At 42.6% G+C, this 15,831-nt stretch overlaps 1 protein-coding gene across 6 annotated transcripts in view; it reads right to left on the bottom strand.

Annotated features, from left to right (window-relative positions):
- LOC140738519 (unconventional myosin-XVIIIb-like) overlaps positions 1-15,831 on the bottom strand; it is a 680,390-nt gene that overhangs the window by 509,374 nt on the left and 155,185 nt on the right. For all 6 annotated transcript variants that reach the window (XM_073065895.1, XM_073065893.1, XM_073065892.1 and 3 more), the window contains 2 exons: positions 9,540-9,606; positions 5,392-5,504 (listed from right to left, as the gene is read on the bottom strand). In XM_073065895.1, coding sequence (XP_072921996.1) covers positions 5,392-5,504; positions 9,540-9,606 — 180 coding nt within the window. The remainder of the gene's footprint in view (positions 1-5,391; positions 5,505-9,539; positions 9,607-15,831) is intronic.

Raw genomic sequence — 15,831 nt, 5'->3', positions numbered from 1 at the left:
CCTGACTTGCCAAGTTCCTCCAGTATTTTGTGTGGATTGCTCAAAATTTCCAGTAGTTGCAGAATCGCTTCTGTTTATGATTATCATTTCAAGGTCAGATTGTTGGAAATGTGGAGAATATTGATAGTAGAATGAAATTCCATTACTGAAGAGCCTCAATTCTACTTTCACCATCAAAGGACGTATTCCTGTGCTGTATTGACATTAACCAGAAGCTTGGACAGACAGTAGACAGTATGAAATAGGACAGACAAAATCTTTACAATTTATTGTGCATTGATTGTGTGTGTGTGTGTGTGTGTGTGTGTGTGTGTGTGTGTGTGTGTGTGTGTGTGTGTGTGTGTGTGTGTGTGTGTGTATTCTTCATGCTCATCTTAAATTGCTTTCTGGAATCTCATGTTACGGACATACGGTGCCTATAAAAAGTATTCAAGCCCCTCCCGGAAGTTTTCATGTTTTATTGTTTTACAACATTGAATCACAGTGGATTTAATTTGGCTTTTTTGATGCTGATCAACAGAAAAAGACTCTTTCAAGTCAAAGTCTGTACTGAGTGATCTAAATTAATTACAAATATAAAACACAAAATAATTGATTGCAAAAATATTCGCCCCCTTCAAGTTAGACTTTAGTAGATGTACCTTTGGTAGCAATTACAGCTTGAGTCTGTGTGGAAAGGTCTCTATCAGCTTTGCACATTTGAACACTGCAATTTTTCCCCATTCTTCTTACAAAAACTGCTCGAGCTCTGTCAGATTGCATGGGGATCATGACTGAACAGCCCTTTTCTAGTCCAGCCACGAATTCTCAATTGGATTGAGGTCTGGACTCTGACTCAGCCACTCCGGGGCATTAACTTTGCGTTTTTTTCAGCCATTCCTGTGTAGCTTGGGCTTTATGCTTGGGGTCATTATCTTGCTGGAAAACAAATTTTCGCCCAAGTCACAGTTCTCTTACAGGCAGCATCAGGTTCTCCTCCAGGATTTCCCTGTATTTTTCTGCATTCATTTTATCCTCTACCTTCACAAGTCTTCCAGGGCCTGCTGCAGTGAAATATCCCCACAGCATGATGCAGCCACCACCATGCTTCACGATAGGGATGGTGCGTTTTTGATGATGTGCAGTGTTTACGGCAAACATAGCATTTAGTCTGATGGCCAAAAAGCTCAATTTTGGTTTCATCAGACCATAGAACCTTCTTCCAGCTGACTTCAGAGTCTCCCACATGTCTTCTGGCAAACTCCAGCCGAGATTCCATGTGAGTTTTTTTCAACAGTTGTTTTCTCTTTGCCACTCTCCCATAAAGTTGAGACTGGTGAAGCACCCGGGCAACAGTTGTATGCGTAGACAAGAGAAAATCTGCAGATGCTGGAAATCCAAACAATACACGCAAAATCCTGGAGGAATTCAGCAGGCCAGACAGCTTCTATAGAAAAGAGTATTGTTGATGTTTCATGCTGAAACTGCCAAAGGGTCAACAATATTCTTTTCCATTGATGCTGCCTGGCCTGCTGATTTCCTCCAGGATCTTGTGTGTTTTGTATGCGCAGTCTATCCCAACTCAGCCAGTGAAGCTTGTAACTCCTCCAGAGTTGTCATAGGTCTCTTGGTGGCCTCCCTCACTAGTCTCCTTCTTGCACAGTCACTCAGTTTTTGAGGACGGCCTGCTCTAGGCAGATTTACAGCTATACCATATTCTTTCCATTTCTTGATGATTGACTTAACTGTACTCCTAGGGATATTCAGTGACTTGGAAATTTTCTTGTATCCATCTCCCGTCTTGTGTTTTTCAATAATCTTTTCACAGAGTTGCTTGGAGTGTTCTTTTGTCTTCATGGTGTAGTTTTTACTAGGATACTGACTCACCAGCAGTTGGACCTAATTCTTCTGACTTTCAATCGCGGTTGGCAGTCGAACTTAAAGGTGCATTACCACCACCAACTGGACTGGAATGTGGTGTAGAGAATTGGGAAATAAAACCCCTACTATTTCCTTATCAAATGAAAACTAAATTACCTCAAAAAAACCCTATAGATTGTAAATAATGAAAAACAATATTGTGAATTAAAGTCACCATAACTTAGTAAAGTTTTAAAATGAAAGCTGTTAATCCCCAAAATTAGTAGTGCAGCCTGCATTTGTTTTCTTTCAACCTTATATGCTTCACATTATAAAATGGGTTCAACTGTTTCATAATGATGGCAACACCTACACACCACAGAGTGGTGTTTTCAACAAGATACAAGGAATAATTAAGCATAGTATTCTCAATTCCAAGTCGAGTCAATATAATTCCGTCCCTTCTTGTTTTACCCCTTTACCCCATTAATCCAGCAGTTTTATGTATTCTGTATAGGTCTCTCCCCTATTGCCCATTATCCCACAGATCTTGCCATAATCTCCTAATTTTTAGCCCACCAACTCCTTAGCTTCTGAATTGCTAAGAGGAGGATCTATATCCACAGATGAACTTTTAACAGATTTTTAGGCCAAACGATCAGCTCGCTCATTCCCCTCAACACCCCGATGTGCAAGAACCCAAAAGAAGAAGACGTGCACTGTGGACCCATACTTCCCATATGAAATAAAGATTGAAGAGCTTCCAGCAGTAAATCTGACCTTCTGCTAGAATGACCAGTTTAAGACTAGTCAAAACTAAAAGAATCTGAACAAATTATAACCTTGCAAGGACAGATTTCCTCCACCCACTGTAAGCCCAAAATGATGGAAACCAGTTCTGCTGTATACACTGATAAATAGTTAGTAAGATGTTTCCTTATCGTTACCTGTAATTCAAGCACAAAAACTCTATAGAACAGAGTGATCTAGTGATCTGGGAATAATGGTGCATAGTTCCCTGAAGGTGGAATCTCATGTGGATAGGGTGGTAAAGAAAGCTTTTGGTATGCTGGCCTTTATAAATCAGAGCATTGAGTATAGGAGTTGGGATGTAATGTTAAAATTGTACAAGGCATTGGTGAGGCCAACTTTGGAGTACTGTGTACAGTTCTGGTCACTGAATTTTAGGAAAGATGTCAACAAAATAGAGAGAGTACCAAGAGTCCTATGACAACTCTGGAGGAGTTACAAGCTTCACTGGCTGAGATGGGATAGACTGCGCATACAAAACAACATCAAACTGCCTTAGTGACCCCGGCTCCAGATTTCTTCCTCGAGATTTACTCCTGAAGCCTTTCCCATGGTTGGGTATAGCCGCAAGGCAGCAGAGGTTCAAAATCAGAGCTTTCCTTCTCCTTTTGTGTTTTATATTTGTAATTAATTTAGATCACTTAAAAAAAAACTGTTTTCACTTTGACACAAGAAACTTTTTCTGTTGATTAGTGTCAAAAAAAAGGCCAAATTAAGTCCAATGTGATTCAATGTTGTAAAACAATAAAATATGAAAACTTCCAAGGGGGGGGTGACTAATTTTTATGGGCACTGTATGTACAGTATATTGGATTAGCTTTATTTGTCACAGGTATATTGAACATTGAAACAATCAGTGAAATGTGGGGTGTGGTGGGCAGAGCAGAAAAAATGATTAAGAGGTCTGGGGGCACAAAATGTTAATGTCCACCTTCCATTACACATACATCCAAATGCTATAGTTCACTTTACAGCGTAGCATAGCGGTTAGGACAACACTTTTACAGCTTGGGAAGAGTTTGGAGTTCAATTCCAGCACCATTCTGTAAGGAGTCTCTGTACGTCCACCCCACAGAATATGAGGGTTATCTCCGAGTCCTCTGCTTTCCTCCCACAATCTAAAGAAACGCTAGCTAGGCTAACTGCTCATTGTAAATTGTCCTATGATTAGGTTAAGGTTCATTGGGTTTGTTGGAGGTTGCTGCAGTGGCCTGCACTGCACTGTGTCACTAAATAAAATAAATAAATTGTATCGCTTGTGTTAACAACCAACTCTCCCATAGGCATGTTGGGACAAAGCCTGCCAATGTCTCCACATATTCTGGCACTAAATAGTGATCCCAAACTGCAGTGACTTGGCTAAATTTTCCTCAGTCGTTGAGTGGTAAGAATCTTGGGGGGGGGGGGGGGTGTCATTGATGAGATTGCCAGGAGAATGTAGTTAAAAAGAATGTTGAGGGATGACTCAGTGTGCAGAGGGATGATTACAGGCTTTGTGACTCTAAAAACATAACCTATAATCACATTTAAATGAACTTATGATGTTAAATGCCCTCAAATAATATTCTGCATCATAATTCAATGCGTAATTTTTTCACTAAGTTGAAATTCAAGGCTATCGAAGAGCACACAGGAGCACACTCCAGATATTATATGGCGAGTTCACTCTGGCCAATTAAGCAGCTATTTAAAGCTTTACCATCTGTGTGAAATTTGTTGAAGTGAAATGCTTTGGAAAAGAATGGTTTCACATCCCAAATAAAAGGTTACTAAAAATACCAAGGAATCCGCCCCTTTCTCACTGCTTCCACTGTGGGTGGTCTCCAGTTCAAGTTGCTGGGCTGGGGTAAACTGGTAAGTTGGTTCATTGTCACAAGTACCAGGATACCCGTCTTGCACACCTTCCATACACATCAATTAATTACAGCAGTGCATGAGGTTGCACAAAATAAGAGTGCAGAATAAAGTGTTACACTACAGAGGAGTCTGAGGAGGTTTGAAATGTCACCAAAGACTCTAGCGAATTTCTATAGATGTACTGTGGAGAGCATTCTTACTGGTTGCATCACCTTCTGGTAGGAAGCAGCATCTAACAGGGTTGGAAAAAAGCTGCAAAGGTTTGTAAACTCAATCCGCTCCCTCATGGATACTAACCTCCCCAACATTGAGACATCTAAAGGTGAGACCACAAAAAGGAGGCATTAAGGACAGCCAGATCATGCCCTCTTCTCATTGCCACCATCAGGAAGGAGGTGGCAGGAGCCTGAAGGCCCAAATGCAACATTTTAGGAACAGCTTTCCCCCGCTCCCCACCCTCAGACCTTTGAAATGTCCATGAAAGCATCCTCACATCTCCTCTTTTGAATTATTTATTTATTTCAATTATAACTTATAATAATTTGTTATGACTGCACTGTACTGCTACCACTAAACAGTACATTTAATGACAATAAGCCTGATTCTGATTCTGCAAAGGCCAGTTCTGCTGCAGGCATGGAAAATGAGTTCAAGATGATGAAACTTGTATTGAGTCTAGAAAGCTGCAACGTGGGGTGATGTCCCTCAAGCTGGCGTTGTAACAGCGCAGCAGATCACTGAGAGAACGGTCAGAGTAGGAGTGGAATGGGGAATTAAAGTGGCAGGCATCAGGAAGCTCGCGGTCACTCCTACAGAGTGCTCCATGAAGCAGTTCAATGCAGAGGAGATCACAATTACTCAAAGGGATTTTAACAGGATGCTTACTTTATGGATGCATTCTTCATCTGTGTCCAGAATCCGGTTGCCACTTTCAATACGGATTCGGACTTGTCCCTCTGGAAGCTCCGGCGTTCCGACATCTGGTTTGAGCACTGTAGCTAGGAACAGAAGAAGGTCATTTCAGTCAAGAGTATCACTACATATACCTGTCTGGACATGCCCCCCCCCCCCCGCTGACTGCTCCTGTGGCTTCTCCCACAGACCCCTGTATAAAGGCGATTGGAGGCATTGCTCCTCCCTCAGTCTCCAGGATGTTGTGTGATGGTCTCTTGCTGCTGACAGTGCTTTCTTCCAGCTAATAAAAGCCTATCTCACCTCACGTCTCCGAGAGTTATTGATGGTGCATCAATCACCTAGAGCATTCTTACATCAGCTGTACTGACAGGGACAATGGAGGGCAGGGACTGGGACCAGATGCAGAGGGAAAGTTACTGCGAGCTGCAGTCAAATAGAACAGTACAGGAGAGGATGGATGGACAGGGATCTTTCAGGGAAGGGAAGATGGGGAGGAGGAAGAGCATATCCAGGAGATTATGTGGAGTATTTGATGGCTCTGGGCCTGTACTCACTGGAGTTTAAAAGAATGATTGGGGATCTCATTAAATAATTACTGAATATTGAAAGGCCTAAATAGAATGGTTGTGATGTTTCCTATGGTGGGGGAGTTTAGGATCAGACAGCACAGCCTCAGAATATAGGGATGTCCCTTTAGAATGGAGATGAGGAGGAATTTCTTTAGCTAGTGAATGGTGAATCTGTGGAATTCATTGCCACAGGCCGGTGTGGAGGCCTAGTCATTGGGTGTATTTAAAGCAAAGGATGACATGTTCTTTATTAGTAAGAGCATCAAAAGTTCTGGTGAAAAGGCAGGACAATGGGTGGAGAGGTAAAATGGATAAGCCGTGATTGAATGGCAGAGCAGGCTCAATGAGCCAAGTGGCCTAATTCTGCTGCTATACACTATTGCTTTATCCTCACTGGCTGTATTGGGAGAGTTGGATTGGTACCTTGGAAGGTCAGAGTTGCAGTAAGGAGAAAAGGCAATGAAAGACCATGGGCACAGTGCAAAGCATTGTGGGTATGCACTGGAAAGTGTGGCAACAAATGGTGCCTGCAGCACATCCTTAGATGTGTTGGTTGTTAATGCAAACAACACATTACACTGTATTTTCCATGCATATGTAAATAGATCTGAGTCAGATTAACCACATCAATGTTCCCAGTAAAGGAGCAGGAACAATGAATGGTAATACTCCCAATGCTATCCATGCTCACAGAAGTGTTTCAGAGGAAACGGGGGATTCTGTAGATGCCAGAAATCCAGATGAGCATACACAAAACTGCTGGAGGAACTCAGCAAGTCAGGCAGGGAAATGAACAGTGGATATTTCAGGCCCAGACCCTTCATCAGCTGTCAACACGGTGTGTGTCTCGGAGGAAGGAATCCAGGCTGAAGCAGGATTTAACTAAGACAGCAGCGGCAGTGGTGAGAGATGACAGCACATCAAAGAGTCTTAGAGAGATAAAGGGAATGAGAAATCGCGGAGGAGGAGGGAGTTAGAATGCTGGGCTATTTTAATGAAGAGCTCCACAAGCTGATGTACAGATCAGTGGCATCTTGCCTCATCTGAAGAGAATAAGCTGGAACGGTCGATAGATCCATGTATTCCCCTCTCTTCATTGACTAACTGTTCACTCATTTCTGACTCGAACCATTACATAGAAACATGAAATTAGCAATAGGATCAGATATTGAAACTTTTCGGGTCTGCTCCACCATTCAACATGATCATAGCTGATCACAAGTTCAGCGCCCTGTTCCCACCTTCTTCCCCCCCCCCCCCCCCCCCCCATCACCATCTCTATCTGTTTGGCGATTAGAACTGTATCTAATTCCTTCTTGGAGTTATTTAATGATTTGGCTCATCTGCTTTGGCCGTCATGGTAGCACTGTTACAGCATGAACAACCCTTGCTCAGTTCTCCCACGGTCTGTTCGGAGTTGCTATATTCTCCCCATGACCACATGGGTTTCCTCCCAGATTCCAGCAATGTGCGGTCTAGTAGGTTAATCGGCCACATGGGCTTATTGGGCCAGAAGAGACTGTGCTATATCTCCCAATAAATAAAAATGTCCATGGATTCTCCAGATAGAAACATTTCTCCTTATCTCCATATTAACTGGGTTTAGGTTTTCATATCCAGAAAAGAACATAGAACATTAGACCATAAGATTACGACATAGGAGCATTCGGCCCATCAACTCTGCTCCGCAAGTCCATCATGGCTGATTTATTTCCCCATTCTCCTGCCTTCTCCTTGTAATCTTTGATGCCCTTACTAATTGAGTACTAGTACAGAACTGGCCCACAACATTGTGCCAATTTAAGTTAGTAATCAAATGCCTAACTAAACTAATCCCTTCTATTCACACAATGTCTATATCTCTCCATTTCCTGCACATCTAAGAGCCTCCTATAACACCTCTATTGACTGCTGGCAGCACATTCCAGATACCCATTACTCTCTGTAAAAAACTTCTCCTCCCTTAACCACTCTCATCTTAGATGTATGGCATCAGATATTAGACATTTCAACCCTGCGTAAAAGATACCAGCTGTCTATCTATCTCTCGCTCTCATAATCTTATAAACCTCTATTAACCTCCCTTCAACACCCATTGCTCCAGAGAAAACTATCTATGTTTGTCAATCCTCTAGTTATCTCACATGGCTTCTAATTCAGCCAGCATCCTGGTAAAACTGTTCTGCACCCTCTCCAAAGCCTTGACTTCCTTCCCATAATGGGGCAGCCAGAACTGAATGCAGTACTCAGATGTGGCCTAACTGGAGTGATGTGAAGCTGCAGCATGACTTAGCACCCTGTCGCCCTGTGTAGCCACAGGGAGCTATGGACATGGACTCCAAGATCCCTCTGCACATCAACATTGTTAAACATCTTGCCATGAATAGTGTACCATCCCTTTACAAAAGAGCAGCACTTCACATTGAGCTGGGTTAAACTCCATCGGCTATTTCTCTGTCCATATCTTCCAGAGATCAACATGCCACTGTTTCCTCTGCCAGTCTTCTGTGCAATATACCCAACTGCACCAGTCTTCATGTTATTTGCACACTTACTGTCTGTATTTTCATTTCAACCATTTATATAAATCACAAACAGCAGAGATCCCGGTACAGATCTCTGCAGAGCACCATTAGTCACTAACCTCCAACCAGAGTAAGTCCCATTGACCACTCCCCTCTATCTTCTACAGGCAAGCCAATTCCGAATACAAACAGCCAGTTCACGCTGAATCCCATGCATCTTAAAATTCTCCAAGACCCTCCCATGAAGGATCTTGACAAACATCTTTCCTTAAACTGCCTGTCCCATCAGAATTTTGTAATTTCATCAATATTATAAATTTTCAAGTTTAGCTGGAGTGACCTTTCATTTTTTGAACTCTGGCAAATACAAGCCCATTTTTCCTGATCTCTTCATTCAGCAGTCTTCCAACACTGGTATCAGTCTGACAAAGCTCTCTTACACTCCCTTCTTAGTAAGAACATCTCCCCTCAGATAAGGAAACCAAAACTGCACATAATACACACAGCAGCACACACAACATGCTGGAGGAACTCAGCAGGTCAGGCAGCATCCGTGGAAATGAACAGACAACGTTTCGGGCCGAGACCCTCCGTCAAGACAGTCGCCTCTCTCCAACTCTTCAACTGCTCATTTCCACGGATGCTGCCCAACCTACTGAGTTCCTCCAGCGTGTTGTGCATGTTGCTTTGACAACAGCAACCGCAGTGTACTTTGTGTTTACATAGTACTCACGGTGCATCCTCACCAAGCTCCTGCAGAACTACCCTTGCATTCAATCTCTCTTGCCATGATGACCAATATAATATTTGCCTTCTCAACCATCTGCTTAACTTGTCTGTACTGGTATACATGAGCTCCTGAGTCTCGCTTCCCCTTTATTAACCTTTCCTTTCCAATAATAAACTGAATTAACTAGTTAACTTGTTAGATACAAAACAAACTACTTGTGACTTTGAGAACTTGCTGTGGACTCTGTCAGTGCATCTGCAAATTAATCAGAGAATTCAGAATAGATATAATTACCTAAAGTGAAGCCTTCCTTTTCAACATACCAGACCTTGTCAGTCTCATACCAAACATCCTCTTGTACCTGAAAGAAATTAACAGATATTAATTGATGTACATCTTCCCTAGAGAGCAGAGATGGATTGTTGAGGGGTAAGGTCTGCATTTCCCTGTTGAAGTGAAGGGCGTCTGGCCGGTTGGAGTACAGAACTTTGGATAAGGGACATTGCGGAACTTTGTTTGTTTTGTAATTTATAGTAATTTTATGTCTTTGCATCATACTGCAGCCACAAAACAAATTTTACATCAAAAAAGACATAGAAGCAGAAATGAGGTCATTTGGCCCATCCAGTTTGCTCCGCCATTTTATTTATTGAGATAGAACGCGGAACAGACCATTCTGGCTCTTTGAGCCCCACTACCCAGAAACCCTAACCTAATCACAGGACAATTTACAATGACAATTAACCTACCGGTACTTCTTTGGACTGTGGGAGGAAACCAGAGCACCTGGAGGAAATCCATATATTCCATGGGGAGGACATACAGACTCTTTACAGATGACACCAGAATTGAAATCCAAATTCTGACTTGTGCTAACCGCTTTGCCTCCACAGCCATCTGTGGTAATGAATTCACCACCTTCCGGCTAAAGAAATTCCTCCTCGCCTCTTTTCTAAAGGGACATCCTTCTAATCTGAGGCTGTACCCAAGACTCTCCCACTGCTGGAAACATCCTCTCCAGCAAGTACAGGCCCAGAGGCATTAAAGGATGGAATATTGAGACATGATAAAGCATCGGTGAGGCCTCATTTGGAATATTGTGAGCAGTTTTGGGACCTTTATCTTAGAATGTGCTGAAACTGATGAAGATTCAGAGGAGGTTCACAAAAATGATCCAGGATTAAATGGCTTGTATATGAAGAGCATTTGAAGGCTCTGGGCCTGTATTCACTGGAATTTAGAAGAATGGGAGGTGACCTCACTGAAACCTATCAAATGGTAAAAAGCCTTGATAGAGATTTGGGCTGAAAGCAAAACTGGATCAGCCATGATGAAATGGTGCAGCAGACTCAATGGGCCAAATGGCCTAACTCTGCTCCTATATCTTAGAGTCTTATGGTCTAAATTCTCCTCATACATTAACCTTTTTATTCCTGGGATCAATCTCATAAACTTCATCTGGACCATTTACAATGTCGGCACATCCTTTCTTAGATATAGGGTCACTTTAAAGAGATATGTTTTCACTTCGACACAAGAGTCTTTTTCTGTTGATTAGTGTAAAAAAAAATGCTCACGTTGCATTTGTAAATGCAGGTAAATCAAGGTAAAGGAGCCATTAGGAGGTAGTGACCATAATATGATAAGTTTTAATCTACAATTTGAGAGAGAGAAGGGAAAATCGGAAGTGTGAGTATTATAGTTGAACAAAGGGGACTATGAAGCCATGAGGGAGGAGCTAGCCAAAGTTGACTGGAAGGATACCCTCGCAGGGATGACAGTGGAACAACAATGGCTGGTATTTCTGGGAATAATTCAGAAGGTGCAGGATCAGTTCACTCCAAAGAGGAAGAAAGATTCTAAAGGGAGTAGGGGATGACCATAGCTGACAAGTGAAGTCAAGGACAGTATAAAAATAAAAGAGAAGAAGTATAACATAGCAAAGATGAGCAGGAAGCAGGAGGATTGGGAAACTTTTAAAGAGCAACAGAAGATTACTAAGAAGGCAATACGGGGAGATAAGATGAGGTACAAAGGTAAACTAGTCAAGAATATAAAGGAGGATAGTAAAAGCTTCTTTAGGTATGTGAAGAGGAAAAAATTAGTTAAGACCAAAGTTGGGCCCTTGAAGGCAGAAATTGGTGAATTTATTATGGGGAACAAGAAAATGGCAGACGAGTTGAACAAGTACTTTGGATCTGTCTTCACTAGGGAGGACACAGACAATCTCCCAGATGTAATAGTGGCCAGAGGACCTAGGATGGAGGAACCGAAGGAAATTCACATTAGGCAGAAAATGGTGTTGGGTAGACTGATGGGACTGAAGGCTGATAAATCCCCAGGGCCTGATGGTCTGCATCCCAGGGTACTTAAGGAGGTGGCTCTAGAAATTGTGGACGCATTGGTAATCATTTTCCAATGTTCTATAGATTCAGGATCAGTTCCTGAGGATTGGAGGATAGCTAATGTTATCCCACTTTTTAAGAAAGGAGAGAGAGAGAAAACAGGGAATTATAGACCAGTTAGCCTGACATCAGTGGTGGGGAAGATGCTAGAGTCAATTATAAAAGATGAAATAATGGCACATTTGGATAGCAGTAGCAGGATCGGTCCGAGTCAGCGTAGATTTACGAAGGGGAAATCATGCTTGACTAATCTTCTGGAATTTTTTGAGGATGTAACTATGAAAATGGACAAGGGAGAGCCAGTGGATGTCGTGTACTTGGACTTTCAGAAAGCCTTTGATAAGGTCCCACATAGGAGATTAGTGGGCAAAATTAAAGCACATGGTATTGGGGGTAGAGTACTGACATGGATGGAAAATTGGTTGGCAGACAGGAAACAAAGAGTAGGGATTAACAGGTCCTTTTCACAATGGCAGACAGTGACTAGTGGGGTACCGCAAGGCTCAGTGCTGGGACCGTAGCTATTTACAATATACATTAATGATTTAGATGAAGGGATTAAAAGTAACATTAGCAAATTTGCAGATGACACAAAGCAGGGTAGTAGTGTGAAATATGAGGAGGATGTTAGAAGAATGCAGGGTGACTTGGACAGGTTGGTTGAGTGGGCAGTTGCATGGCAGATGCAGTTTAATGTGGATAAATGTGAGGTTATCCAATTTGGTGGCAAGAACAGGAAGGCAGATTACTATCTGAATGGTGTCAAGTTAGGAGAAGGGGAAGTACAATGAGATCTAAGTGTCCTTGTTCATCAGTCACTGAAAGTAAGCATGTAGGTACAGCAGGCAGTGAAGAAAGCTAATGGCATGTTGGCCTTCATAACAAGGGGAGTTGAGTATAGGAGCAAAGAGGTTCTTCTGCAGTTGTACAGGGCCCTGGTGAGACCACACCTGGAGTATTGTGTTCAGTTTTGGTCTCCAAATTTGAGGAAGGACATTCTTGCTATTGAGGGACTGTCATATGTTGAAAGATTGGAGTGACTGGGCTTGTATACACTGGAATTTAGAAGGATGACAGGGGATCTGATTGAAACATATAGGATTATTAAGGGACTGGACATGCTAGAGGCAGGAAAAATGTTCCCGATGTTGGGGGAGTCCAGAACCGGAGGCCACAGTTTAAGAATAAGGGGTAGGCCATTTAGAACTGAGTTGAGGAAAAAATTTTCACCCAGAGTTATGGATCTATGGAATGATCTGCCTCAGAAGGCAGTGGAGGCCAATTCTCTGGATGCTTTCAAGAGTGAGTAAGATAGAGCTCTTAAAGATAGCGGAGTCAAGGGATATGGGGAGAAGGCAGGAACGGGCTACTGATTGTGGATATCACCCATGATCACATTGAATGGCAGTGCTGGCTCAAATGGCCTACTCCTGACCCTATTGTCTATTGTCTATTGCATTTGTCTTCCTCTACCTGCAAGTTACTCTTTAGGAAATCCTGCACTGGGACTCCTGAGTCCCTCTGTACCTAGGTTTCTGAATAAGCCTGATTCTGATCCTGACCAAAGGAGAAGCCATGAGTGTGGTACAGGCAGCAGGAAATCCCTGGAGGAGTACATGCAGAAATGGACTCAAGAAGGAACTCAGAAGAGCAAAAAGAGAACATGAGTGAACTTTGACAGAGAAGATCCAAAAATGATTTTATAAGTACATTAAGAGAAAAAGATAGAATAGTGTCCATCAAACACCAAAGGGAGCCACAGGAGGTGGCCAAGGTCCTTAATGAGTATTTCTCCTCGGATTTTTCCGTGGAGAAATATATAAAGACTACAGAACTAGGAAAAAAGGCAGACGTTATTGGGGCATGACTTTAGGCATGAGAGAACATGTCTTACAAACCTAATTGAGCTTTTTGATGAAATGATCATAAAGGTTGATGAGTGTAGGGCAGTGGCCGTGGTTGATATATACTTTGGTAAGGCCTTTAATAAAGCCCCACATGGTTGGCTGCTCTAGAAATCCATGAAAAGCTACTTGGAATCACAATGGGGTTGAGGATAGAAAGCAGAGGGTGATGATGGTGTTTCTCAGACTGGAGGCCCTTGACTAGCTGTGTGCCTCAGGGATCAGTGTTGGGACAATGTTGTGCCTAGTGTTAGGGCAGTGTTGTGCGCAGCATTGGAACAGTGGTGTGCCCAGTGTTAGGACAGTGTTGTGCCTAGTGTTGGGCCCTTTGCTTAGACGGTGCTGGGCCCTGTGTGGGGATAATGTTGTGCCCAGTGTTTGGACAGTGTTGTCCCCAGTGTTTTGCCCAGTGTTTGGACAGTGTTGTCCCCAGTGTTGGACCCTGTGCTTAGACAGTATCATGCTCAGTGCTGGATCCTGTGTTGGGACAATATTGTGCCCAGTGTTTGGACAGTGTCGTCCCCAGTGTTCGGACAGTGTTGTCCCCAGTGTTGGACCCTGTGCTTAGACAGTATTGTGCTCAGTGCTGAGTCCTGTGTTGGAACAATGTTGTGCCCAGTGTTTTGACAATGTTGTACCCACTGTTGGAACGGTGTTGTGCCAGTGTTAGGGGAGTTATGCCTAGTGTTGGGACAGTGTTGTCAACAAATATCAACAATTTGTATAAGAATGTATAAGGCATAATTAATAAGTTTGCAGGTGACACTAAAATGGATGATATAGTGGACAATGAAGAAGGCTAACAAAAATAATAAGTTGATCTTGATCAGCTCAGGAAATGGACTGAGGAATAGTTAATGGAGTTTAATTCAGCTAAGTGTGAGATGATGCATTTTGGAAAGATAAATCCAGTGAGTGACAGGACCCCAGAGAGTTCTGTAGAACAAGGGGGCTTTGGCGTACAAAATACATGGCTCCCTGAAAGCAGAGTAATAGGTAGGCAGCATGATGAAGTAGACCTTCGGTACACTGGCTTTCAGTATAGTATAAAAGTTGAGAGGCCATGATGCAGTTTCACAGGGGGCTGATGAGGCCACACTAGGAGTATTGTGTTCGGTTTTGGTCACCCTAGGATAGGAAAGATCCTCCAAGAGGACCACAACCTTGTCATGGTTTGGAGGCTTGTGTGCCTCAAAGACCCAGAGAGCTATGTTGCTTGGAGTCAGGGCTTTATGCTTTGGCTCTTGATAGGGTTGCCCATGCCAAACCATCAAAGGGTAGAGGACAGACTAAGAATGGTCCACTGGTCCTCCAAGGTCGGGGGTTCAGCTCAGGCTAACAACCCTGACTGGTCAAAAACCAATTGTTATGGAAACAGCAACGACAAATCTTTCTACATCTAAATGTGATGGTGTTCCTGAGTCTCCACCTGCAACTTGCATGACTGACAATAGTGACAAGGGGAAGCTACTGACAGGAAGGCCCTGAACACCGCTAGAGTTGGAGGACCTTCATTGCTGTCCTAACATCAGCAGTGTGATGGGCAGTGGACTGTAGGAAAAATGTTATTAAGCTGGAAGAATGCAGAAATGATTTACAAGTTTTCTACCAGATCTTGAGAGGTTAGACAGGATTGAACTTCATTCTTCAAAGCCTAGGAGACTGATAGAGATGTATAAAATCATGAGGGTCATAGGCAGGGTAAATGCACTTAATTTTTATCCCAGAATGGAGGTATCAAAAATTAGACGGCATAGATTTAAGGTGAAAATGGAAAGAATTAGGATGAAAATGAGGGATGACTTTCTTCCATAAAGGGTTCTGACTATGTGGAATGAGCAGCAGAGGAAGTGATTGAAAAGACAATTGGACATGTATATGGACTGGAACAATTTCAAAGGTTATAGGCCAAATTCTAGCAAATTTCACTAGCTTGGATGGGGTATTTTGGTTGTCATAGACCAACTGGGTGGAAGAACCTATTTCTGTGATGTACAACTCTATCATTTTAAAAGATGTGTGACCCACTTTTGATTATTTTTCTCCTCTTAGTCTACATGTGAGAAAGTGATAATGGAAGTTTTAAAATTTGCACTGTGGATTGGAATCAGTTTAAGTTACTTTGTAATGAAGCAAAAAGAACTCCCTGTGACTAATAAAACTGGGGGAAAGTACAGGGCTGGTTTCATCATGGAGAGAATGGTGAAATTCGAAGTAACATTACTCAGGATATTTTGTTCCTTCTTGGTAAAACTGGGACACTTGCTCTTCCACCAA

Source organism: Hemitrygon akajei, chromosome 14, assembly GCF_048418815.1.
Source record: "Hemitrygon akajei chromosome 14, sHemAka1.3, whole genome shotgun sequence".
Classification (NCBI taxonomy): Eukaryota; Metazoa; Chordata; class Chondrichthyes; order Myliobatiformes; family Dasyatidae; genus Hemitrygon; species Hemitrygon akajei.
The sequence above is the reverse complement of the archived record's forward strand: the minus strand, read 5'-3'. Positions and strand labels throughout refer to the sequence as shown.